The 27,998-nt window shown below is 39.2% G+C and overlaps 1 protein-coding gene, 1 long non-coding RNA gene and 1 pseudogene across 2 annotated transcripts; 1 reads left to right on the top strand and 2 right to left on the bottom strand.

Moving 5' to 3' along the window:
• The first annotated feature begins 5,259 nt into the window (after positions 1–5,259).
• LOC103449766 (uncharacterized) lies at positions 5,260–5,970 on the top strand. The gene is made up of 3 exons (XR_003767540.2): positions 5,260–5,464; positions 5,579–5,684; positions 5,884–5,970. It is a non-coding gene; the product is annotated as an uncharacterized lncRNA (long non-coding RNA).
• A 9,406-nt stretch (positions 5,971–15,376) lies between these two features.
• LOC103423282 (ABC transporter G family member 12-like) lies at positions 15,377–21,577 on the bottom strand. The gene is made up of 9 exons (XM_029090690.2): positions 20,670–21,577; positions 18,828–18,907; positions 18,245–18,706; positions 17,514–17,639; positions 17,300–17,431; positions 16,851–17,135; positions 16,385–16,657; positions 16,148–16,255; positions 15,377–15,986 (listed from the first exon to the last, which is right to left on the bottom strand). Exons 1-9 carry the CDS (start codon positions 20,899–20,901, stop codon positions 15,627–15,629), a joined length of 2,058 nt encoding a protein of 685 aa, XP_028946523.1. The 5' UTR covers positions 20,902–21,577; the 3' UTR covers positions 15,377–15,626.
• A 1,307-nt stretch (positions 21,578–22,884) lies between these two features.
• On the bottom strand, positions 22,885–27,385 carry LOC103423274 (short integuments 2, mitochondrial-like; annotated as a pseudogene).
• Between the last annotated feature and the right edge of the window lie 613 nt (positions 27,386–27,998).

Raw genomic sequence — 27,998 nt, 5'->3', positions numbered from 1 at the left:
ATTAAACTATTTAATTAATTATTTCCCCCTTTGATTAATCTAATTATCATTCCGACACTTTTGTATTCAGCACAAACAAAAATAGGGTGTGTGATCCGTTAGGTACCAATTAACGAGGTCATGGATAATTTTGACTTCTCTAATTGTTTAATGAACTAAAAATACTTTTGATTCACCCTCTTATTGACGATAAATACCGTGAGGGATCTCACAAAGTATGAATGACACCTAACCATATGCCATAGTCCCAAAATTGATATCGAACGTATTTGGAAAACCTATACAACTGCAATCATCTTGCAACACAATATTCTCAATCGCATTACTAGAGCATGGTTAATAATGTCAAACCCTAATGTGATCTTACTTGTTTCCATGAATCTGTTAAAGCGATTGAAAGTTATACTCGATCATGCTCAGTACCCCGGTTGAGGATATTTTTTAGGAAAAATTAGGTTCTCATCATTCCTTTTACTACTCCATTAATTAAAATCCTATTTTTTTTTCAATTTTTTATCAAGGTCCTTGGGCATTAATAACATCATTAATTATTTCAATAATAAAATATTTTTTTATTTCTAAATATATTCATTTAATGTTAAAAATGTTACAATTAGTATATTTATATTTATGACTAAATTTTTTATCATATGTTTTTAGTTTTAGTTTGTACCCATTTTTAATTTGTAATTTTTTTTTTATTTGTACCTATTTTCTTTTCAGTTTTAATTTGTACCTATATATTAATTTCTTTTTGTACCCATATTTTTTAAAGTTTATTTGTATTTGTACCCATATATTTTTTTATTTGTACTTTTTATTTTGCTAAATGTACCCATGCTAATTATATGTACCCATTAATGTAAAACTTTTTAATCTTAAAATGTACTCATTCTTAAATATATCAATTTGTTATATGTAAAATGTACCATTTTTTTTATATAAAATCTATTCAATTTTTTTCTAATCCATTTTTAAACTTATACGGGCACATTCTTTTTTCTTTGGTTTTAAATTGTATCCATGTCAAGTTTAATCGAAGAAATTTACTAATGTTATTAAGCCTAATATCTTTCTTTTTTTGTGATTTTGAAGAATGTACCCATGTTTTGATGCAATAATTTTTTTGGTTAATTTTGATGAATGTACCCATGTTTATATATATACACACAAACAATAGTATATTTATATTTTAATCCACAAATTATGGTTTTTTTTATTTAAAATCTCATTTATATAAACAACTAAAATTTTTAATTTTTAATTTAAAAAATATAGTAACGTAAATAGAAATAAATTATCACATTAATTTCAGGGACCTCGATCAAAAATTAAAAACCAAAAAGGTTTTAATCAAAGAACATTCATAACTAAGGACCGCATCCAAAGTATCCATTTATTTTTATCATGTTGTAGTGTATTTTGATTCCTTTATAAAGTAATCTAGAGATCCTTTGTTGTACATTACATGTCCTCATGAATAGTTTAATGACCCGATGCATACACTCGATAACCTGTTATAATATAATGTATGTCACAAAGTTAAATTGCTATCCACACGACTACTATAATGTCTTATGTATGAGGATCAATTTACACTCTTGCAATTAAGAGTCACGTGCTTGACATGTATACTAACTCTATACAAGTACCTAAGTTGCTCGTGTTCAGTAAACTTAATCTCTAGTTGTCTCAACAGATCACTGCTGATAGCTTGAGACTTAGCCATGTATCCCGTATCATACAATTGGCAAACATAATGTACTGGTCTTTGTAGATTAGAAATATCCTCTTTATAATTCAACAACCAGAATTAGTGTGTGGGATAATCACTTATGAAGAGGGTCTCTATAACTTTAGTTACCTCTTACATATGCATTTAAATGTTATCCACAAACTCACTATTTGTAATATATACACAACGATCTTGCTTCACGATTAAACTTCAACTAATCAATATATGCCCTTAATCAGTTTATCAACATTTGATTGCTTTTATGGCATATATTTAACACCAGTATCTCATTCATTGCTCTTCATTATAAGTCATTTTACTTGTGGTGTAAGTCTCTAACTAAGCAACAACTCTTCTATTGCCAGGGCCAATTGTAGCAAGCCTACAACATCAACAACTCATCAAAATATCATGAGGCCTCCATGTCGCCTCACATGGCATTTTGGAAAATCTAAAATGTGGAGCCAAAAATAATCAAGAGGCGACACTTGGATTTTTGGATAAAAAGGACAAAACTACCATCGAGGCACACCAGAATTCCTACACTCGAGCAGTGGACAATTATCCCTCAAACAAGTCAAAAGTGCCCAAATAGGTATTTATTTACAACCTATTTCATCATTCCTCATCATATCTTCTCCACAAGGTAACCCCCAAAACATTCCTTTTAAATTATGTTAATTGGCTAATTAATAGATTTATTACCTAATTAATCTATTAATGGCCAATTAAACTACCAATTACACCCAAAAAACACACAAGAGGCCGGTCACCTTCTCTCCCAAGGGGGCCGGCCATGCCTTATATATTCTACCTCATTTTCTCTAAGAAGCTAAGTTTTTCACTCTTGTTAAACACTCAAAAAATTCTCCAAACACTTTTCCCTCAAAATTCTAACTTTGGCATCGGAGGTTTTTCAGCCAAAGCTCACCCCCCCCCCAATTCATCGTGGGTGCATAAGGCTTTTGGCCTTGACCAAAGGTGTTATTTGTTTCGTAGGTGCAATTTTGTCCAAGAACAAGGAGGAAGAAATTTGCATCCACAAATTGGTGCTTTCATTGAGAGTTGAGTCTCATACTCGTTGAAGACTCTCGTATCCAAGGTTTTTCTATTTTCTTGTCCATTTGTAGATTTTCCGTACGTTTTTATTATTAGAATTTTTTATTTGCGAAAATTCTTTGATAAAACGTAAAAGAGAATTACAATGGCTAGAAATTTAGAAAATTCAACAAGTGAAAATTCCAATATTCAAGAGATATGACCACGGCGATCTACGAGACTAAATGTGACAATAAGTGGAGCGGCACCACCACCACGAGTTTCCACCACAGGAACCACCATGGCCCGAGCTGTGCCATCTAAGCAAGCCCAAGCCATGCCACCCAAGGCTTATGGAACCAAGGCCACGGCCCAAGCCATGTCACTCCACGCCCTACGCGAGCCCAAAACGTTGCTATGCCGAACCCAAGCCTTGCACCAGCTTGCATCACACGCCGAGCAGCCCCCTCTTGTGGCCTAGCCTACTCTCACGGCCTAGCCTGCTCCTATGGTTTACCAAGCAGCCCAAGTCACCCCGAGAATATCTCAACCATCCGGACCAAACATCGAGCCGGGGGCATTTTCACCACATTTCTCCATGGATTTGACATTTCCCAACTCAAATCTTGCGCCCAAAGTCTACCACCCTTCCATTGCTCAAGGAGGCACATTTCTTCCAAGCTCTTCCAATTCGAATGGCAAACAACATTTGTCCTGACAAGTCATATAGTTGACAAGCACCCTTGCACAACATACGACCTTGGTGAATCAGCTCTTGCAACACACTGAGATCTAACATGCCCCAAATGAGGTGTCTCGGAGTAGGACAAAGGCAGACGAGGAACCTCTCCAGCAGCATCACGGCAAGCAGCCACTCAACCAGTCATTAACTGAGCAATCGGGCAGCATACACTCTAGCGTATACTCCCATCTTAACGCATGGAGCAGCATGCACTCTTGACTAGGCCCACGGGCAAGTATACACTCACGATTGGGACCACACACCGATGATCAACATGAGCAACCTTCTAAGCAAAGCGTTCATTCGCGGCTAGGCCCACAAGGAGCAACTTCCAAATCTTATCGGAGTAGGCAGCACGACGGAAGGAAAGAAGCAGTCACTGAATCTGGCTCAAGTTTAACCGGTAGCCTACAAAGAATTCCCTTGCCTACTAGGAATAGACCACATGCACTGCCGCCACGGCATGGACAAGCTGAGAATATAAAAGGGCAGACTAGACCAACAGGTCAAGACCGGGGGCAGCCGAGAGCTCCGCTACCCCAACAAAGGCAAATCAAAGAAAAGGTAGAGAGACTCCTCAATGAACGATTGCGTGATTTCTAACGCAACGAAGTGGCTGATGAAGCACTTTGGCAAGATATGACCAACATGAGCAGGTCACCCTTCACGGACGAGATTGAGTAGGCAGAGCCTCCATGCAAGTTTAGCATGCCACACTTCACATCTTTCAAATGAGATAGAGATCCAGAGAGGCATTTGAAGCACTACCGAAGCGCGATGGTCCCTTATCGGAACAACGATGCCCTTATGTCCAAAATATCCGCCACCACTTTACAAGGTGAGGTGTAATATTGGTTTCACACCTTGCCGCCACGATCCATCCGAAGTTTTGATGATCTTTCCCTGGTTTTCACAAAAGAATACTCATCTTACCGCTTAATCAAGAAAAAGTCCGACCACTTGTTCAACATGAAGAAAAACCCAAAGGAGTCGCTCCGAGACTACATAAAGAGGTTCAAAGCAGAGAAGGCAAAGATCGTCGAATGCGACGACTCAATAGCAAGTATAGCCTTCCAAAAAGGACTCCCAGCAAACCACCCACTGTTTGGAGAAATGATCATGAAAGAAGACTTGACTCTAACAGATTCCTTTGCCCTGGCAGAGAAGCATTCACTTTGGGACGAGGCTCGACAAGCAGAAAATGAGCCTAAGCAGCCTTGAAAAGAGTCAGCAGTGGCTTAAAGGAAGGAGGACGGGAAGTAGTCCAGCAAAGGCAGGCAGGAGGCCAAGCGTAGGGACCGACCCACGACCAAAGAAGGCCCGATGACCAAGAACTATTCTAAGTTCTCAATTTCGATCCATCAAATCCTTTGCAACATCAAGAACGAGCCATGGTTCAAGCTGCCAAAACAATCAAAATGAGATACTTCCAAGTTGAACCACACCATGTATTGCACATTCCACCGAGGTCCTGGTCACACAACCAACGACTGCTACACTTGAAAGAACTACCTATGAAAGAAGGCAAGGTCAACAAAGACTTGGACAAGCCAGCTACGCAGCCCCCTCCAAGCTTCCTCTGAGTCCCCCCTGCCTCCCCAGGTCCCCTCAACTCTCACTCTCTCTCTCTCTCTGTGGAAGTTCAGTTTGCTGTGTTTGTTTGTGGTTGATTTTTCAATTTGTTAGTTGTAGTTGTGTACAAATTGATGGTTGAGTAAAGATGGAAGTTTATTGGTTTCGTGCACAGAAAATGCAATCGAGAATGTAGTGATAATTGGGTCAGGCCCGGGTGGATTCACGGCGGCAATATACGCAGCTCGAGCGAATCTGAAGCTGCTAGTGTTCGAGGGGTACCAATCCGGTCCGGGACGACAGTTGACGACCACTACTGAAGTTGAGAACTTCCCGGGATTCCCAGAAGGGATTATGGGTTCGGATTTAATGGAGAGGTAAATCGAGCTAGTGTGAAGTATGACTGCGTTTGACTTGATTTGAATTCCCAATTGTCCAATTGTCTGTGTGGGACTAATTAAGGAAGCTGCAATGTCAACTGGAATGTGTAGGATGCGGAAACAAGCGGAGCGGTGGGGAGCAGAGCTGTACCAAGAAGATGTTGAGTCTATTGATGTCAAAACTAGACCTTTTACTGTAGAGAGCAGAGAACGTAAGGTGATATATTGTTTTTCACAAGTTCTGTTCTTAGGCATCTGTAACTTTCAAATGCTTGTACAATAACTCTGTTGCTTTTATTTTTTCCTGCTGAGGAATTAATCCAATAACTCTTTGTTTTCTTGGGAAATTCAATTGTAATAGTCTTTGATATCACTGTTCATGAAAACCATCCTTCTCATCTATTTACATTTGACAGCCCGTTACTGAAGAGGCTAAGAAGGAACACTCAAGCAGGGATGTTCAAGAAGCGTTTGACATTACTCTTACAAAGCACCGTGGCCAGGCATGTGATCTTTTGCCTATTTACTAGCACGATCTGATGAGTTCACATATTATCTAATGGAAGAGTTTTATTTATTTAGCCGGCACTCCATGATCACGTCGAATCCTTATGAAAATGAACCCAGAACAAAATCGCGCTAAAGCTAGGGCGTCACCCGTAAGTGGCGCGCTGTGTGGCCTGAGCACAGTGATAAGTGAGCAAGGGTCGCTGCATCTCCATCGGCACCCGGATGCAGTGTTAAATGAGCAAGGGGGCCATAGAAACTTCTTTTCGAACGACTCCACTCAAAGTTGTTTGGGAGCATATGCTCCTATCAACTTTACCCGGGACACACAAAAGAAGTACTTTGATCCTATTAGACGGGGGAGGGTGAAGAAGCTAGGACAGAAGGGTAGAGTTCAAGAGAGCAAAATGCGTTTAGGAACGTGGAATATAGGAACCTTAACGGGAAAATCTATGGAAGTAGTGGAAGTTATGGTGAGGAGAAGGATAAATATTATGTGCCTACAAGAAACTAAGTGGGTTGGTAGTAAGGCAAAGGATCTAGAAAACTCAGGGTTTAAACTTTGGTATTCGGGCACAAATAGAACGAGAAACGGTGTTGGCATCATCGTGGACAAGACCTTGGTACAAGATGTTGTAGATGTCAAGAGGGTAGGAGATAGAATCATGGCAATCAAGATTGTAATAGGACAAGAACTTATCAATGTGATTAGTGCGTACGCACCTCAAGTAGGGTTGGATACGAGTTCGAAGGAGAAATTTTGGGAAGATCTTGGAGACTTGGTGCAAGGAATTGCTCAGACGGAGAAGTTATTTATAGGAGGAGATTTAAATGGACACGTGGGCAGGGAGACAGGCAACTATGGAGGTTTTCATGGTGGCCATGGTTTTGGGGAGAGAAACGAGGATGGGGAAGCTATCTTGGATTTTGCAATGGCATATGATCTCTTCTTAGCCAACACCTTCTTTAAGAAGAGAGAAGAACATGTGATCACCTACAAGAGTGGGTCGTCAAAAACACAAATAGATTTTCTTCTAATGAGGAAAGGGGATCGTATAACTTGTAAGGATTGCAAAGTTATACCAGGAGAGAGCGTGGCTAATCAACATCGCTTGTTGGTGATGGATGTACATATCAAAAGAGTAAGACAAAAGAACAAGACTTGGAAGTGCCCAAGGACTAGATGGTGGAATCTAAAAGAAGAAAAACAAGTCATTTTCAAAGAGAAGGTAATCACCCAATGTGTGTGGGATAGAGAGGGGGAAGCTAGCCAAATGTGGGATTCCATGGCTAGTTGTATCCGAAAAGTAGCAAAAGAGGTATTAGGAGAGTCCAAGGGCTTTGCCCCACACCAAAAGGAATCTTGGTGGTGGAATGAGGAGGTACAAACAAAGGTGAAGGCTAAGAAGGAATGTTGTAAAGCCTTATACAAGGAGAGGACCGATGAAAATGGTGAAAAGTATAGAAAAGCGAAGCAAGAGGCGAAAAAAGCTGTCAGAGAAGCTAAGTTAGCGGCTTACGACGATATGTATAAACGACTAGATACCAAAGAAGGAGAGTTGGATATCTATAAACTATCTAGAGCAAGGGAAAAGAAGACAAGGGACCTAAACCAAGTGAGGTGCATCAAGGATGAGGATGGAAAGGTTCTTGCTACAGAGAACGCGGTTAAAGACAGATGGAGAGGTTATTTTCATAATCTTTTCAATGAAGGACATGAAATGAGTGATTCTTTAGGGGAGTTGAGTAACTCAGAAGAGTGTAGAAACTACTCTTTTTATCGTCGAATCCGGAAGGAAGAAGTGGTTGTAGCTTTGAAGAAGATGAAGCATAAAAAAGCAATAGGCCCAGACAATATACCAATCGAAGTGTGGAAACTTTTGGGAGAGACAGGTATAACATGGCTCACTGACCTTTTCAATAGGATTTTGAAAACGAAGAAGATGCCAAATGAGTGGCGAACGAGCACTTTGGTGCCTATCTACAAGAACAAGGGCGACGTACAAAATTGCATGAACTATAGGGGTATTAAGCTAATGAGTCATACAATGAAGCTCTGGGAGAGAGTCATTGAGCATAGATTGAGGCAAGAGACACGGGTTTCGGACAACCAATTCGGGTTCATGCCAGGGCGCTCAACCATGGAGGCAATCTATCTCTTACGAAGATTGATGGAAAGATATAGAGATGGGAAAAAGGATTTACACATGGTCTTTATAGATTTGGAAAAAGCGTATGATAGGGTCCCAAGAGACATTCTTTGGAGGATTTTAGAGAAGAAAGGAGTACGAGTAGCATATATCCAAGCTATAAAGGATATGTATGAAGGAGCAAAGACTGCCGTAAGAACTCATGAAGGACAAACCGAAAGCTTCCCCATAACTGTAGGATTACATCAAGGCTCATCCTTAAGTCCTTACCTTTTTGCGTTGGTAATGGATGAGTTAACAGGACATATTCAAGATGATATTCCTTGGTGTATGCTTTTCGCAGACGATATAGTGTTGATAGATGAAACTCAGGAAGGGGTAAATGCAAAGCTTAACCTTTGGAGAGAAGTGTTGGAATCTAAAGGTCTTCGCCTAAGCCGATCAAAGACAGAATATATGGAGTGCAAGTTCAGTGCAAATGGAGGCCAAAACGAGTTAGGGGTGAGGATCGGAGATCAAGAAATACCAAAAAGCGACCGTTTTCGTTACCTAGGATCTATCTTGCAAAAGAACGGAGAATTAGATGGAGATCTCAACCATAGAATACAAGCTGGATGGATGAAGTGGAAGAGTGCATCCGGGGTGTTGTGTGACCGCCGAATGCCATTGAAGCTCAAGGGAAAATTTTATAGGACGGCAATAAGGCCGGCGATGCTGTATGGTACAGAATGTTGGGCGGTGAAACATCAACACGTACACAAAATGGGTGTAGCGGAGATGAGGATGCTTCGTTGGATGTGTGGGCACACGAGAAAGGATAAGATTAGGAATGAGGATATCCGGGGTAAAGTAGGAGTAGCCGAAATTGAAGGAAAGATGAGAGAAAATCGGTTACGGTGGTTTGGACATGTGCAAAGAAGGCCTACTGACGCTCCGATTAGAAGATGCGACTATGGGACAGAGGTTCAGGGCCGAAGGGGTAGAGGAAGACCTAGGAAAACTTTGGAAGAGACTCTAAGAAAAGACTTAGAGTACTTGGATCTAACGGAGGACATGACACAGGATCGAGCACAATGGCGTTCTAAGATTCATACAGCCGATCCCACTCAGTGACTTGGATTTTCCAAGTCTTCAATCGAGAAGTTTTCCTCACTCGGGAAATTAAGGGAACACTACCCCAACCTACATGCTCCACTCAGAAAGCTTCAACATACAAGCTTCAACAAAAGAAAATTCAAAGAACTTAGCGAAGAAGGCTTTGGTGTATTTAACACAATACGTTGAAATGAAGGAAAGCTTATTTATTGATATCCCCGATCAGCTACAAATATGTACATATACATGAGTCAAAATAAACACACAAGACGGAGCCTTCACAAAGGTTGCTTAGGAGAAGTCTCAGCAGTCGGTAGAGCCCCAGAAAGAGAAGGCACCGGAGGGGGATCATTTGGAGCCTCAGTACTGGACAGAACCCTAGAAGGAGGAGGCATCAAAGGTTGATCATTCGGAGCTTCATTACGCGGTACAGCCCCAGAAGACGAAGGCAATAAATGCCTTTGGAACAAACCCACAAATCTCTGATGATCAAGTAAAACCTGACCATCAGTTTCCTTCATCTGGTCAAGCTTCCTCTTCATGTTTGTAGCATAGTCATGTGCGAGCCGGTGCAACTGTTTATTCTCATGCTTGAGCCCTCTAATCTCCTGTTTGAGACTCATCACTTCAGCCGCCAAGGATTCAACTTGGCGGGTTCGAGCAAATAGGCGTTGGGCCATATTAGACACAGAACCTGCACACTGAACACTGAGAGCCAGCGAATCCTTAACAGCTAACTCATCAGACCGTTTGGAAAGTAGTCTGTTATCTTTGGGAGTGAGAAGGTTCCTGGCCACCACCGCAGCGGTCATATCATTCTTCATCACGGAATCCCCAACGGTAAGAGGACCAGTAGGGGAGACGAAGGATGGGCGCCATATGTTGTCTGGAGAAGGCGGGGCTGCCTCTTCAACAAGGTTCAAGTCAAAACGACGGTCGGAGGGGCCAGACATTTTCAAAGGTGTTGAAGAGAGAAGAGGTTTGACAAATCAAGATCTTAGAAGTGCAAGAATTAAGCTTCTACTGGTGGAGATTCAAGTGTGCTTTGGAACTTAATGTCAGCCTCTATAAAAATCTGCACTCGACGGAGCTTCGGAAATCGAAGAGGCGCCTGCTCAGAAATCGAAGAGGCGTTTGCTTTCTCAAAAGCTGGGCTGCTTAGAGATCACGAGGGTTGATCTCAAAAATCGAAGAGGCGATTGCTTTCTCAAAAGTTGGGCTGCTCAAAGACCACGAAGGCCGATCTCAGAAATCGAAGAGGCGCTCGTTTTCTCAAAAGCTGGGCTCCCCAGAGACCACGAGGGCCGATCTCAGAAATCGAAGAGGCACCTACTTTTCCAGCCTTGTCAGCACCCGTCACACGCACACTCAGCTTTGCAGAAATTATGGGCATTCTGTCGAAGACTTCTGGGGAAGTAGAAAACACATGAATCTTACTGTTCAATCACCCACTTCTCACACGCAACAATAGCTCATGGGTACCACAGATAACTTTGCCAAAGTTCTCTGCCAAAGTTGAGCACGTGAAGCTTGCAGCTCCCACTACATCGCTCTGACCAAGAAGGGTAAAAGAATAGCAAAGAAACAGCACTAACAAAGTTTAGACCCATAAATTTTGAAGGTCTAGCTACCATATTATTACCCACAAGGGTAAAGGAACAGTACCACTGCTGGATAATTGGAAAGTCCCTGTGTGTCAACCTCTGTGCTTCGTGGCAAGGTAGACTAGCAAACATGCCCAACCTTTACTCACATTCGAGAAAACACTCCCAATAAGATTGCTTGCTCCAAAATCGAAGAGGCACCGTCCTCCGAATCTCGAGAGCCAGACTCCCAACATGACTACTTTCTTAAAAATCGAAGAGAGGGTAAAGGAACAGTACCATTGCTGGATAATTGGAAAGTCCCTGTGTGTCAACCTCTGTGCTTCGTGGCAAGGTAGACTAGCAAACATGCCCAACCTTTACTCACATTCGAGAAAACACTCCCAACAAGATTGCTTGCTCCAAAATCGAAGAGGCACCGCCTTCCGAATCTCGAGAGCCAGACTCCCAACGTGATTACTTTCTCAAAAATCGAAGAGACACTGCTCCCCGAATCTTCGAGAGCCAGACCCCCAGCATGATTGCTTTCTCAAAAATCGATGAGGCATCGTTATCCGAATCAATCGAAGAGGCGCTTGCTTTCTCAAAAGCTGGGCTGCTCAGAGACCACGAGGGCCGATCTCAGAAATCGAAGAGGCACCTACTTTTCTAGCCTTGTCAGCACCTGTCACACGCACACTCAGCTTTGCAGAAATTATGGGCATTCTGTCGAAGACTTCTGGTGAAGTAGAAAGCACATGAATCTTACTGTTCAATCACCCACTTCCCACACGCAACAATAGCTCATGGGTACCACAGATAACTTTGCCAAAGTTGAGCACGTGAAGCTTGCAGCTCCCACTACATCGCTCTGACCAAGAAAGGTAAAAGAATAGCAAAGAAACATCACTAACAAAGTTTAGACACATAAATTTTGAAGGTCTAGCTACCATATTATTACCCACAAGGGTAAAGGAACAGTACCACTGCTGGATAATTGGAAAGTCCCTGTGTGTCAACCTCTGTGCTTCGTGGCAAGGTAGACTAGCAAACATGCCCAACCTTTACTCACTTTCGAGAAAACACTCCCAACAAGATTGCTTGCTCCAAAATCGAAGAGGCACCGTCCTCCGAATCTCGAGAGCCAGACTCCCAACATGACTACTTTCTCAAAAGCGAAGAGAGGGTAAAGGAACAGTACCATTGCTGGATAATTGGAAAGTCTCTGTGTGTCAACCTTTGTGCTTCGTGGCAAGGTAGACTAGCAAACATGCCCAACCTTTACTCACATTCGAGACAACACTCCCAACAGGATTGCTTACTCCAAAATCGAAGAGGCACCGCCCTCCGAATCTCGAGAGCCAGACTCCCAACATGATTACTTCCTCAAAAATCGAAGAGACACTGCTCTACGAATCTCGAGAGCCAGACCCCCAGCATGATTGCTTTCTCAAAAATCGAAGAGGCATCGTTCTCCGAATCTCGAGAGCCAGATACCACAGACCACTTTTTCAAAGTGCTCTGACAGAGTTAAAACATGTGAAACTGGCAGCTCCCACTACCATGCTATGACCAAGCAGGGTAAATGAATAGCATTACTACCTGTTGTTAGGGAGACTCCTATATATGTCGACCTCCATCCCCAACGGACAGGCAGACCTGCAAAAATGCTCAACCCTTCATCATATCTGAGAGGGCACTCCCAACGAAGCCTTTCGAAATATTCAGCTTTCTTTCCCCCCGATAATACCTCTGCAAACAAGCTATACTAGAGCAAGAATATCTCATATCATCAGGGTTAAAAGCAAGAGTATCCCATATCATGCTTTTTCCCTGTCTTTTCCTTTGGCCTTGTTTTTACCTGCAAGACAAGGAGAAAGAGAGCAATCAGTCAGCACTTGGATCAAGCTTCCAGCCAGGAACTGACTGCCTGGAACCCCTTACCTGATTACTTACCTGGCATTGCTCTCGAGTACTCATCTTCAACATCTTATGTTTCCAGGGAAGATTCCGCATCTGCTTGAGGAACAGATAGGGCAAGTGCGAAGGATACAAGGAAGCATGTGGAGACAAGCGTAACAGCACACGTGCCGATACACCCATTACTCTGTCAAAAGCAAAAGTATCCCATATCAGCAGGGTGGAACGTACTCTAGATTTGATGGACTTGTTTTGACCCTCAAATTCTTCAGTCGGCCTTATACTCTGGAGGAAACCAGAAAACCATCCAGCTCAGTTCAAGAATAAGCCTGTGGAAAGTTACTTCTTCAAAAGCAAAAGTATCTCATATCATCTCTTCTCATTTTTCTTCTCTTTATCCTTCATGCTGCTGCAAGATGGGGAGAAGGTGAACAATCAGTCGGAGCTCTGATTGCTTACCTTGTCTGTCACCTCTTTCAGCAGACCCCCTAGCTCGGCGACTTGGGGGACTCCTACTACATGGTTTGTATCGCGATTGACCAAGCCTGAGACTACAAGTAAGCTTCAAGTGAAATTGATACATTACCTTGTGCATCTCCACCAGTTAAAGATACCACCCCTGGATGGAGGAAGAGTACTTCCAGAGAAGATGCCACATCTACCTATGAGACAGATAAGGCAAGTCAAGACGACACCACACTCCGATACTTAGAAGTTTCGTGATTACGAGATCATTCTCCCACAATATTTCCTAATGTCATTTGTACTAAATCATTCACTTGTACTCACTAAAGGAGAGCTTGAACCTATGTACTTGTGTAAACCCTTCACAATTAATGAGAACTCTTCTATTCCGTGGACGTAGCCAATCTGGGTGAACCACGTTCATCTTGTGTTTGCTTTCCTATCTCTATCCATTTATATACTTATCCACACTAATGACCGGAGCAATCTAGCGAAGATCACAAAAAGCGACCGTTTTTCGCTACCTAGGATCTATCTTGCAAGAGAACGTAGAATTAGATGGAGATCTCAACCATAGAATACGAGCTGGATGGATGAAGTGTAAGAGTGCATCCGGCGTGTTGTGTGACCGTCGTAGGCCACTGAAGCTCAAGGGAAAATTTTATAGGACGGCAATAAGGCCAGCGATGTTGTATGGCACAGAATGTTGGGCGGTGAAGCATCAACACGTACACAAAATGGGTGTAGCGGAGATGAGGATGCTTCGTGGGATGTGTGGGCACACGAGAATGGATAAGATTGGGAATGAGGATATCCGAGGTAAAGTAGGAGTAGCCGAAATTGTAGGAAATATGAGAGAAAATCGGCTCCGATGATTTGGACATGTGCAAAGAAGGCCGACTGACGCTCCGGTTCGAAGATGTGACTACGGGACAGAGGTTCAGGGCCAAAGGGGTAGAGGAAGACCTAGGAAAACTTTGGAAGAGACTCTAAGAAAAGACTTAGAGTACTTGGATCTAACGGAGGACATGACACAAAACCGAGCGCAATGGCGTTCTAGGATTCATATAGCCGACCCCACTTAGTGGGAAAAGGCTTTGTTGTTGTTGTTGTTGTTGTGAAAGTCCAAGGCTTATATGTGTATTATATACAGCACCAACATGTGGCCCATGTAGGACTTTGAAGCCAATTCTTGGTACGGTAAGTTCTGTGGTTCAGTTCTTGGTGGTGCACGTTCACTTGGGAAAGAGAAGTTTGTCTGCCTTTTAACATTTTCAGTGACAGCATGTCTATCATTGATTCACCAAATATTTCACTAATCGAGGATGTGCTTTACTTTGTCTTATGTCAGGTGATAGATGAATTCGACCATAATGTACATTTTGTTGAAATTGAGATTGAGGAAGATCCGGAAGTAGCAGAAGCAGCTGGAATTATGGGTACACCATGTGTTCAGTTCTTCAAAAATAAGAAAATGATCAGGTTGGTCAAAAATTTTGTTCATGCATGCATATTGTTGTATGGTCTTCTTGTTTAGGCCATGGAGTTCTTGCTACCTACCATTGCTTTAATTTTCTTATAGCTTGCATAAACTGATTTCTTATTTCCTTTGGTGCTTTTTCGGTTGTCTGAGGTATGAAGTGTTTTATATGCCTATCTTCTTTGATTTCGCTTTAATCCCGAGATTTGGAACATTTGAAATTGAGAATTTCTGTTTAGAGGAAAGGCATGACCGTGACCTGTGCTAGGTGACAGCTTGTGTTCAGTCCTTTCTCAATATTCATGTTGCCACATATAACTTGCATCTACATGGTTTCTGGTTGTTCGTGACCCTAATTGTTCGATGCTTGTTTGTAGATGAGAAGGTTAAAGATTCTAGTTTGCCTGATGTCCTCATTTTGTGGTTCAATTTTGTTCTTCCCAAACAGGCTAGTTGAGTAAGGCCTTCATTTTACACAATATTGTAGCTTGTATTGATCAACTATATTGTAGATTACCATACATGCAGAGTTGTCAATGCATCGTTACGGAATTTTATTTTCCGATCTTGTATTTCCATCCATTGTAATCTTAAGTGGGGTTTAGCATCTTTTACATTACGAAGTATGAACTGACAAGTCCCATCTTTCAATTTTTCAATGCGAAATTGCTCTTTTGGCTAATATTTCTTTTCTTATAGTTCACAAGGAGAAATTAATAAACCTTCATTTAATTTGTTCACCCTTATTCTTATACAAAGAGAGTTAACAAAAAGCGAACAAAAAAAAAGTGAAGTGATTCTCACTGTTGTCTCCTCATACTCACCTCACCTTTCTTTATTGTTTGGAACCTCAAGCTGGATAAATCGATTAAGAATCAAGAGACTAGAACAAGAGAATGAGTGAATGAGAAAACGGCAATGTGAAAACCACTAGCCGAAAGAAAAAGATGTCAATCACACTATGGAAGTGGTGATCCAAGACCCTCTTGAGAAGATAATGGATGAAGAGTTGTGTGTCTCTTGGAATAGGAGACAAATTGCTCCTTCTTCAATGAGCCTCTCTTGGGATGGTGTTGGAAGGTTGCTTTTGCAAAGAGTTTGTGTATAGACAATGAGGCTCTCTCCTTGTACTTGAGCAACAAGTAAAAGATGACTTTGACACAAAGTAACAAGCATGCCAAAGCAGCCAAATCCCACCATTTGGAAACCTCAGGGTTTATCCCATACAAGTGAAGGAGTACATCCTCACCCTTCAGCTTTGGATCTCCAACCACTAGAGGGTCAAATTCCAGCCCAATCATGTCATTCTTGTACTGACCCTGTAATTGAGATGCGTTTGGAAAGGATTTAGATTTTACTAAGGTAAGTCACTTATGCATGCGTGAGCAATTTCTGATTGTTAATTACACGCATGAACAATCAGGAATCATTCATGTGCACTACTGACCATAGCATCTCAGAAATATTTATTACTTCGTACCTGTATTGACCATGCTGCATAGCTGAGGTATGACATGGGATATCGCCAAAAGATTTTTGGTAGGTCAACCATCCTCCGGAAAAGAAGAGATGGCATCATCATGAATACCTATGTGTACAAAAAATATTAGAAAATAATTGATGTCTCTAGCATTACTTGACGGAAAAATTAATTTCTCTAGCATTATCCAAATTGTTATGATTTTGATTGGGAGAAATGAATCGAGGTATGGCTTACTGTTATGCCGGCTGCAGCTCCTACGGCCATCAAGAGGTTGGGAACCAGTGCTGCCGCAATTAAAGCGGCTCCTTCTGTGACAGCAATGCAGCAGAAGAGATTGATGCAAAAATACAAGTAATGAGAGAATCCTGAGTGAAATTTGACCATGTGGTATAGTATTGTTCCAGAAGAGAAAGCCATGCCAACCACGAAAGGGAGTGAGGAGAGGAAGTTGGAGAGCACAAACAAAGCTTCCCCATAATGCCCGCCAAGTCTTTCCCGCCTAAATACCTGCATGGGATTTTAAAAAGACGGGATTAAATTTTATTGGCTAAAGTTCTCTATTAGACTTATGTTGTCACAGAGTAGAATTGATCACGTTATTACTGTTCCAGATTCATAGTTTAACAACATAAGATATATCTCGTCCTGTAAAAGAATATTGCATAATTAACATTATTTCTATAAGAATTCATCAGTCTACCTTAAGTTCTTCAATAACGAAGGGTATGCCTCCAATAGACAAGCAGATCATTAAGCCATAAATGAAACCATCACACTTTCCTCTTGCAATCATTGCTTGATTGTTCGTTCCAATGTGGAAAAAGAAAGAGCCAGCACTCACTGCAATTAGTATGTAGAACACACTTCTTAACCAATAGTACCCAATATCTCTAGACATGTTTATTGAAGATCGACTGATCAATGTACATAGCAGCTTCCCCCAGATGGCACTACTTCCCTTGTTTGATTTTCCTGCCGGTTTTTCCTGCGATGTTAGGAGTGGTTAGACATGGTCAGGAACTAGTATATATGAGTAGTAATATAAAAGACGAAATGCACGTTCCTACAGTCTTTCAGTAATTAACTTCCACATATTCTGCTTAACAGGTATGCCGTTCTTCTATTTAGTTTCAATTAAGTACTGCATACAGTGAGCAAGATTTCTCGGATCTTTTTTCTTGCATCTGTTGATAATGCGGACGACTGGTACGCATTGATTAGCTTTCCTTTGATCTCATCTGTTGTCAAGTTGTTTTGGGAAATGAAAGAATCTGTAGATGCCTGCCAAGAAAATAACAAAAGCATTTTAACTTACGAAAAATTAAACCTTTTTATAGAAAAAGAAAGAAAAGGGTGCACATACATAATTAATCCTTTGAGATAGCAAAAGAGCTGCTAGAACTTTGTCAAAGTCTGAACTAATGCATCGAAGGAAGTGGTCTGGAGGATTTTTTCGTGTTGGGCAAGGAAATCCGGCATCAGCGAAGAACTGAAGTATAAGAATGTAAAACCATTAGCTAGCAATCATTCTAAGGCCGGGAATGTATTAGTGTACATGTCGATCAATATCTTACAAAGGAAATACAGGGTTCAGAATACGGCCATATATTTTGCTTCTCCAATGTAATCAATAAATTTACCAAGATTCTAAAAGATGTTAGGCGCTAGTGGGGTGCCTAGGCAGACTAGGCGGATTTAAGTAGATCTATTATATTTCGTGTAAACAAGTATTTTTTTATACTTAAAATATATATAATTTCATTATAAACTACAAAATAGAATGACATATATATTATGAGATATTGGAAGAACATGCATGTAATATGTATTCATTTAAGTATTCAACAAGTCTCTTACAATTTATTGAGAAAAAAAATGCAAAATAAAAGTTATCTATTTTCTGTCTAAGTGAGTCGCAACCTAGGCGGGTGGCTAGGCGGGTCTGGGCAGGCTAGGCGGGTGCCTAGGCGGTCTAGGTGGGTGCCTCAGTTGGTTTAGGCGCTCTTTCTTAATTTTCAAACGTCTAAGCATTAATCGGGGCAGTGATCATCTGCGTTGCGCTTAGGCGGGAATTTTTAGAACAATGAAATTTACCTTTACAGCAATCTTTGCTTCTCCAAAATAAACAGTTTCACCTCCTGCTAAGAGGAGCAGGTCGTCGAAGAGATTGAAGACATCGATACTAGGTTGGTGAATGGAGCAAATGACTATTCTTCCATCACGAGCAATGTTTCTAAGTGTCCATATCACAAAGAAAGAGGAAGCACTGTCGAGGCCGCTGGTGGGTTCATCAAGCAGCAACACATGAGGTTGTGTAAGTACTTCAATACATATGCTGAGTCTCCTCTTTTCTCCCTTACTTATGCCTCTCAAGTGCCAGTTTCCGATGTTACTTCCAGCGATATCTTGAAGCCCCATTTTTGTGATAGTGTTTTCTACCACCTCATTCTTCTCCTCTTTGGTCATTTTACAAGGGAGCCTTATATGAGCTGAATATGTTAGAGTTTCTCTGACTGTGAGTGATCCCAAGAAAAAGTCCTCTTGAGTTACATATGACTGAAATATTGCAGGCATACAAAAATTAACACACATTATTTGGGTCTTTAATTCATATAATTATGAGAACAAAACTTGCGGGTCATATGTTCATTTGAAGGATGTCCTAAGTTACACTTACAATATCTGTGCAGTTTCTGCTTCTTTTGTTCCCATTCAGTACAACATCTCCAGACATTTTGACATTTGCAGGAAGCCTCCCTGATAATATCCAAGAAAAACATTACTGGCATATGAGGAAATTTATACAGAATATTACAATCAATTCAAACTTGGCATATGAGGAAATTTATACAGAAGATTACAATCAATTCAAACTTCTGGGCATAATTAATTATCTGTAAGGATTAAGAGCAGACATGATTGGGCTTAAAAATTGTGCTTGACGCCCAGTTAATAGAGTTGAGTCAGCCTAGTGAACTAACAAATTGGGTTAGACTGGGTCACCAATGATGATCCACCAAGTTTTGTTTTAGCTTATTCATTAAAATGTCTCTTAATTAACGTTGCTCAATTTTAATTATTGCTAACATGACACGAACAAACCAATTATTTTAGCAGAATATATTTTAGAGTAAATTAGTGAAGTATAAAATATAATACGTCTCAAATTATGTTTTTTAAAATCCCCATAATTTAAATATTATATGTATTACATTTTCTAGTTGATTAATTAGTTAATGTTTATTTGGTTTAGTTGTGTGCTTATAGTAAATATCAAATGGAAATTGTTCAAAATTGATTTCGCACCCCTCCATTAACACTTTTTGTCTATTAATGATTTTTAGAATTTGAAATAGAATAAATTAAAAATAAAGATGCACAAAAAAGAGAAAAATGTAAAAATATAATTTCCCATGATTCTTCGGGAATTGCACAAAAGAAGATGATCTGGTCTCAACGTAAAAGATGATGCATCATAGTAGGAATGAGGGATGATCTATTGGACCATTAATATAGCAATATTAAGAAAGGGCAGAATATTTGTCTAAGATTAAATTTATCCGGTTCCTCAACTGTCTATCCCAAACCATCCTCTAATGATTTCTGATGTCGGCAGACATTTACAGTCCAATTACTGTAATTAATATTTGTTCACGCAGTTTGCACATGTCGATGCATGCTTTAAGAGGATCCACAAAATATCGCACATAACACAAAGTGAAATTTTTTATGTGTACGTCATAACACAAAGTGGTACACTATGTGATATAATGTAAATGGTGTATTGATTCATATTTCGATCATATGAAAAAGTCTCTCCAATGATGATCTTATTTACATGATTTTAATCTAATTTGAGTTATAAAGAAGAAAATTCAAACTTGACTGCTAAGAGGGGCACATTGCCTTAGTTAACTTGTGTAGCACATGTCAGGAAAACTTGTAATAATTTTTTTTTTTATTCAAGTGATTTTTTAGTTTAATTTATGATACAAGGAAGAAAATTCAGAATTGGATGCAGAGATAGCCGGACACATTGCATTAGTCAACTAATGTAGCACATGTTAAAAAAACTAGTAATGATTTTGATACAAAGGTTTGTTTATGTTATATTTCACTATGTATAAATGAAAACCATATCAATATAAACATCATTAGTTTGGATTCCATGCAAAAACATCGATTACTCACGATATTTAGATTACTCATGAAGATCATAAATGACCATGGTTTAGTATTATCTTTGTTTAACCCAACTGATTGATGTGGAATTAATAATAATTTCTTAGTTCCCTTTTTTTTTTTCTTTTTTTTTCCCTGAAGAAGAAGCTCAAACAAGCATTTTAACCTATAAGACGAGGGTGTTTTGAAGGGAACGACTAGACAAGCGAAACACCATAACGTATGTGCATGTGTAGCCAAATAATAACATTTCTTTTTTTTTTTACGAAAAAAACAATATCTTCGGATTCTGTCATCGAGAGAGAGAGAGAGAGAGGAGACGTATGAATATATATACCAGCCAAGGCATCAAGTACGGTTGATTTTCCAGAGCCAGAAGGACCCATGAGTGCCATCATCCGGTCAGGTTCAGCGTAGCCACTAATCCCATTTAGCAACTTTCTCGACGTTGCACCATTTTTCAAGTTCGCCACCACCGCCACCGTTATTTCCTCCCACACCAAATACTTCCCTGCACCTGCACCTCCAGCTGATCTATTATTATCATTCTCTGTCGACCTCTCTGCCATTTTTACACAGTTGTGCTCAATGCTCACTGCAAACTCTAGAAATACTCTTCTCACATTTATAAGCGCTACCCTAGCCCTAGCAACAACCTAAACACGTTCTCTCATAAAGTAGGATGCTTCAGAACATGGGTATGGATGGTATACGGTAGTTTAGCTTATGTTTTCTTTTATCTTGATCATATCTTTAATTTACTCAAATAGTTAAGGTTTCATCATAAGTTTATTAATAGGCAATATATATGGAGATCAGTCCATAAAGAATAATGGTACACTTATCACATATTTGTACCATTATTTGTATCTTTTCTCTAATAGAGTTAGGGCCCAGCAAAATACGTGAGTCTCATATCTATTAGAGGGGTGGTACAAATGATGATGCAAATATGTGGTAATGGTAGCATTTTTGGTCTAGAAATTTGTAGTGGCCCTTACAAAATTTGTAGTAGCCCTTACAAAATTTGGTAAACTTATGATACATCTTTCATTTACATGAAATGACTAGGCTACTCAGTACTACGGTCCGGTGGTATTCCTCTTCACTTGTATTTGAGAGGTATTTGGGTCGAATTTCGTAGATGGCGAATTCGATACCAAATTAGGTTGCCTATTGTGTGGCTTAGCCGAACTCCCTATTCTCTTAATGTAACATATATCGTTGTACTAAATAAAATTGCTAAAATAGTCATGAATTGAGGAAGAGAAATAAGGAAATGGGATATTAGGTTACATATTTTAAGGTGGGACCCACACCACTCTCGATTTTTCCATGTGGTAAGGAACACTGAGAAAGTTATAAAATAGAATGATTTCAATACTGCATATTTTAGTAAACACATGAAAGTTAGGAATCAAATTAATTTCAATTTTCTATTCTCTTCAAGTAAATGTCGGTTGTTTGACAATCATTTCATTTTTACTTTTTATTATTATTATTATTATAAAATTGAAAAAAAAAACACCTGTTTGTAACTACTTTTAGTTTTCAGAAACAATTTAAATTGAAAACCAAAAAATAAAGACTATTTTCTTGTGTTTTCAAAATTTATCATTCAGTTTTCAAAACAGATTTATAAATAAAAATAAAAGAAAAAAAAACTAAAAATAAAATGATCATGAAACGTTCCCTTCATGGCGTTATAGGGCTTACGTTGGGTAGTCGCGGGTACTTTTCATACAAAATGGAGGGCCCATGTCTATTTCATTAGTCTCTCTCATAAATAAAATCCAACTGCAAGCTGCTCTCAAGTCCCATACTAATCAACTTACAACGTCAACATTCAACAGAAAACCAATTGAAAAAATATCGAGAGGAGTTACTAAGTAAAATCATTCGAGCATTCTCTCATGCAATGATTTACTTCCTCAACATTAGATTCATACTCTCAACAAGTGCACACAAGATAAATAATTATGTAATTTGAAGTAGAGTTCCAGTAAAACTCATATGAAATATGAAATATAAGTTTTACTGGGACTTCAAATTAGTAATTTAAAATATCGGTGCTGGTGATGATATATGAAATATGAGATTTGAAGTCCCAGTAATACTCTTGTTTGGCAAACTGTCTGTGTCATTCATGAATTCAAATGTGTATGCTGACTTCTCAATTTTTATTTCAACGCATCGGTGTGTAAATACAAGCATCGGTGCTGGTGATGATATTTATGACAACGTCTCACCAGCTGTCATAGGGACGTCGATTGCGATTGCGATTGCGATTGAAAGAAGAGAAACATAAAATGTTAAAGTTTAAGAAGACAAAAATGGACCACATGTACAAGTCTATCTATGTCAAGTTAAAGAAGAGAATAATTGGGAATTTTAACGAAAAGCTCCCGGTACTGTTCACTTTAACGAAAAACCATATTTTTACACTAAAAAATCAATCATGGTACTATTCACTTTACCCTTTATTTTGTCTTTATCATTAAAACTCAAAGTTTTCAAATATTTTTCATTAGTTTTCCTAAAAATAAAATGTTTCATGAGGGCGGATTATCATCGGGGACATCATCAAGGATAAAAGTACACAACTTACCTAACCTAAATAAGGTAAGAAATTTCTTTGATACCATCAAACGAGCTTCAGACCCCTTATTAGGTATCTTTAAGGCCGTCTGCAGTGCTTCAAACTGCTACTCTATAAGACCATCTCCAACCAAGGACAGGTTAGAGGGCTCATTTTAGCCCTTTGGTCCTCCAAGATATTAATATTTTAATGAACATTACATGACCATATTTGCCTCCGTCTCCAACCGAGGGCCAAAGGGCCAGAGAGTTCATTTTAACCCTATCATAAAAAACCGTCTCTAACTGAGGGTCAAAGGGCTATAGGGCCAAACATAATTTATTATTTAAAAACTATAACTTAAATGTTGTTTAAGTTTCATGTTGTTAAATATTTTTTTATGTTGTATAATCTTTATGTTGGTTAATGTTATTTAATGTTGTTTCATATTGTTTAATGTTGTTTCATGTTACATAATTTAATTTGATGTTGTATAATGGCTTAGGAAGTTATAGGAAAAAAATAGAATTAAAAAAATATATGAAAAAAATTTTGTGAAATAGAAGTTATAGGAAAAAATAGAATTTAAAATAAAATGAAACAAATTTTGTGAAATAGAAGTTATAGGAAAAAAATGGAATTTTAAAAAAAAATATGAAACAAATTTTGTAAAATAAAAGTTATAGGAAGAAAATAGAATTTAAAAAAAATGAAAAATAGAAGTTATAGGAAAAATTTTGTAAATAAAAAATAATAATAAAACTGTTAAAAAAAAAAATTCAATGCATTCCTCCATTTTTTCTAGCCAGCCCCCAGCTGGCTAGCAGGATGTAGCCAGCCCTCCAGCCCTCCAACCCTTTTCGATTCCGTAGTGCCCTATCAGATTCTACAGCCCTATGGCCTAGCCCTCGGTTAGGGACGGTTTTCGAGCTATTTTCGGCCCTTTGGCCCTCTTGACCCTTCGGTTGGAGATGGCCTAAGCATCTCCAAGTCACCCTCATCTTCTGGTTTGCCATTGAATTCTGACAGTGTCGAATACAGTGCAATTTGCACTTCCGTTACCATATCCTAAAAATCAACATGAACAATACTAGAATTTTAAAAGACATAAAAACATAACAATATATTAGCCGATCACACCGACGATTCTTATCTAAGCTACACTGAAAAGTGTCAAAAATAAAGTGCAAAGTGATGAGTCACACAGCGCGAAGAAATATAAAATGGCTACCGTAAGAGTATCAGCAGGTTAGCGACCAAAGAAACTAAAAGATAGCTTAACACTCATATACACTCCTGACAGTACCTACAAATTACAAATTTGAGTTTTAAGCGGGAAAAAAGAATGCTAATTATAATAAAGAAAAACAGAAATACTGCACCTTGTTAATTACTTACAAAACGAATGACAGTCAGACGTCTTTAATACGAAAAATTTAGTCTGTCACTTCCGGCTTGAAAGGTCATGAATGAGTTACTCATCTAAGTAACAAGTTAAGGAACACAGTACAGACAAACCTATGGAGAATGTGGATTCACCACCAAGCTTCTTGAATGGACACCTTTCTTGCCCCTTACTTACCATGACATCATATCAACCATAGTTATATCGTGTACTATGTTATCCTTATTAAGTCAGTCATCTCTTTTCCACATTCATGATTACCCAATCTATTATAAGAAATACCATGCAGATAAAAGGCAAACAAAAAATCCACCACCCAAATATCACCATTGCGTTAAGCATGTTGGAAGTAAACTTGCCCTTGATTCTCTAATAAATGTCTACCTTCTACTAAGCAATCTGAACGTAAGCTGCAAATCCCAAATGGCATGACATCAACCACCATGTAGCTTCGACTTGTAATACCAGCATCCGAAATTGATCGTACCTTTACAAAAGACATAACCAGAAACCAAAAAGAAAAAAAAAATCTCTATTGTGCTAGCATTGGTGACGACTCCAACAAGTAAGATGGTATCATACATGGATGTGAGAATCCTTTACCTCAGCACTTTAATCCAGGTAAAACTACCAAATAGAGTATTGTCGTGCTCCTATAATGCCTACTTTTAAACAAATTACAGCAATGACATTCATGATGTGATGTGAGACGCCTTTGCTTTAGTACTTAATTTACAATGTGGTTTCTCCAAGTCAGAAAACTAGTACCAGGTTTATGAAATATAAATAATAAAAAAAATCTCTGTTTGTTTCCAGAAAGTATGTTCTTCTGTTAGTGTTCAAACAAAGTGACTAAGCATAGGAAGATTGACATTATCCCCATTAAAACTTGCTTTATGGAAGGATAGACAAGACTACAGTAATCTCCGTTACCTTAATGTACATCACATCAGACTTATTTGGCACCTTCCTTCTATTAGGTCGAAGGTTCTTAAGACTGTAATCAATTTTGTCTTTGGCTTCATATTGAATCCCTTCCATTCTCCTATTGTTAGAGTTCTTCCAGTGAAAAAGGTGTCCCTCGTGAATTTAGAACTGCAAGTAAATATTGAGCAATTCGATCCTCCCCTACCACTAAGTCCTTAATAGATCCTGCATGTACACTTGAATTATGAGGTTCACTGAGGTGGACAGAAGTAGCAAACTACTCCCTGCCCTGGGTTCCTAAAAAAATTATCAACAAATTTATTCAACCCAATTCAAGATTAACATGACATCATCATTCTTCTTTCAACACATGGAAGTTGGAACCCCATCAAAATCTTATATTTACCTAATCAGAATTTCATTCAATATGGATCTTCAACTACATAAATAGGCATAGAATATTCAAACATTTGATCCTCTCTCCATCTGCCAACAATCAAAAAACCAACTAAGTTATCGAAGTACAAGTTCATTTTATATTTTCAATGAGCAGGGTACACCTAAGGCTATACATGAAGGACTCTGAACCGAAGATACAAGATGAAACTTCAAAAGAGAGAATGTTAAGGTGATTGCCAACAAAGTTGAGAAAGGTCAAACCTGCAAGAGCTAGCTCTAACCCCGTCTCTATGTCTGGGATACTTGGAACCAACACACCTGGAGTATTGAGAACATATATGCTAGGCTAATGAGCAATCTGTATAGGAGCAATTAAACAAAGGGGAAACAGATGAGAATTTTCCATTTTCAAATCAACAAGATAAAGGAAATATAGAAAGAAAGAATCAGAAGGAAAGCATTAGTAGACAAAAGAAACAAAAAATTAGAACAAGATAGATAGTTTATTATTTTGCTTAACAAATGAGATGGATCGAAAAGTGTATAATCAGCAAGGAGACTTAGTATAAGAAAGGAATGGGTATTATTCATTGTTAGTCTGTTTTGTTCTTGGTCAAACGAGTTTTGCGTTTCTGAAACACTGAAAAAGAGAATTTACCCATCGGCTAGGCTGCATTTTCAATTCGGCATAAAATGAAAAGGAAAAACTAAATCAAGAGCAAAAAGGACTTCACCTTGAATCCAGCAATGTCCTGAGCAACACCAGGCAATGGACCCACCGTGGCGTGCTTCATCTTCCCCTGAACTACGAAAGAAACACGACCACTGTCATTCTTCAATGTGGATTGCCTGAACTCCAGGGTTATTAAAAACTTAAAGACATTCCAAGGTTCCACCGCCAATATAGTATTCAAAACAACTACCTCTTACCGGGAAGGCAAGAGGATGCAATCCGATGAATATTATTGATTAGAGCTGATTTCCCAACATTAGGAACACCAACAACCATAACAAGCAGAGTAGGTTCCCTAGAAATCGCTTCCTTCAGCTTATACTCCACCAGCTCAAGAAGCTTCAATAACCCAGTGCTTATTTCAGGATTTTGAACCCAAAAATCAATAAATTGCAAGCCAAAACTTGCTGGTGATGTTAACATTGAATATACCTTGGTAACCGAACTCCTGCTATGTGCATTGATGGGAAGGCAATCTTGCTTGGAGGATTCGAAAAATCAAGTCCATTTCTACAACAATCAAACCAAGAAAAACACAAAATTCATCAACAAATTATAACAATAACAACCCAAAAACCAGAATTTTATATTAACATTACTTGCATGATGTTAGGATTGGCGAGGTCCTTCTTGTTGAGGACAATGAGGGAGCGTTTGGCGCGGAGCTGGGGCTGGAGGTCTTGGTTGGCGGAGGATAGTGGAATACGAGCGTCGCGGACCTCGATGACGAAGTCGGAGAACTTGAGGCGGTCGCGGATGGCGCATGTGGCGGCAGCTATGTGGCCGGGGAACCAATTGATGGCTTCGCCTCCGGTGTTGAAACCCATGTCTCCCAACCCCATCATCCCCTTCTTCACCAACCCTTTTGACTGTGACCCCATTTCTCAATCTCTCTTTGTGGTTTCTAAAAGCCCGGAATTGAGGAACCTTTTGCTGAAATGTTGACGGTCTCTGATTCTGCCGAGGGTTTAGTGGGAGTTTCAGAGAGGGGTTTAAGCCTAGGTTTATAAACCCAAAGGTTTTGTTTCTTCTTCATTCTATTTTTGAAATATTTTTTAGGGAGATCAATTTCTTAAACTAAATTTGGTTAATAATTCTATTATCAATAGGAAAAGACTTGGCTGGTGAAAGATTCAGCAACACCTCCTGCTGCCAACCAATCACGGCTGGACACATGTCCAAGTTGTATTAAAAAATTCACAACTTGGACACGTGTCTAGCCGTGATTGGTTGGCAGCAGGAGGTGTTGCTGAATCTTCAGCAGCCAAGTCTCGTTCTTATCAATATGCACATGATTTGGTTTACAAAATTTGGTCACTCTAGCATTATTCTATGGATAATACACATAATTGAAACTACTCATTCTTGAAAGGAAAAGCCCCTATTGCCCAAGTGAAGTACAAGTTGGATGAAAATTTCAAACCGAAGTGAATATTTCTATTTCAAGTCCGAGTCTTTTAGACCCTTAAAATTGCGTTTTAAAGTTCTGAAATTTTTTTGGGCTTCTCGTTTTTCGTCTGATTCACTCCCATTACATTCCCTAAGGCTCCCCTACGTTCCCGGGGTAGTTTTGAGTTATTACACAGTTTGTCATTCACCAAATTCACGAGGGAAAAGCTAAATG

Source organism: Malus domestica, chromosome 12 (assembly GCF_042453785.1).
Source record: "Malus domestica chromosome 12, GDT2T_hap1".
Taxonomy (NCBI): domain Eukaryota; kingdom Viridiplantae; phylum Streptophyta; class Magnoliopsida; order Rosales; family Rosaceae; genus Malus; species Malus domestica.
This window is presented reverse-complemented; position numbering and strand designations above follow the sequence as displayed.

Excerpts from the sequence above, each read along its gene's own strand:
- LOC103423282 (XM_029090690.2), bottom strand. The coding sequence starts at position 20,901 with ATGGCAGAGAGGTCGACAGAGAATGATAATAATAGATCAGCTGGAGGT. Across the intron at positions 17,640-18,244 it reads AAGCAAAGATTGCTGTAAAG|TTCTTCGCTGATGCCGGATT; the intron begins GTAAATTTCATT and ends CTTATACTTCAG. Across the intron at positions 17,432-17,513 it reads TATCTCAAAGGATTAATTAT|GCATCTACAGATTCTTTCAT; the intron begins GTATGTGCACCC and ends TTTTCTTGGCAG.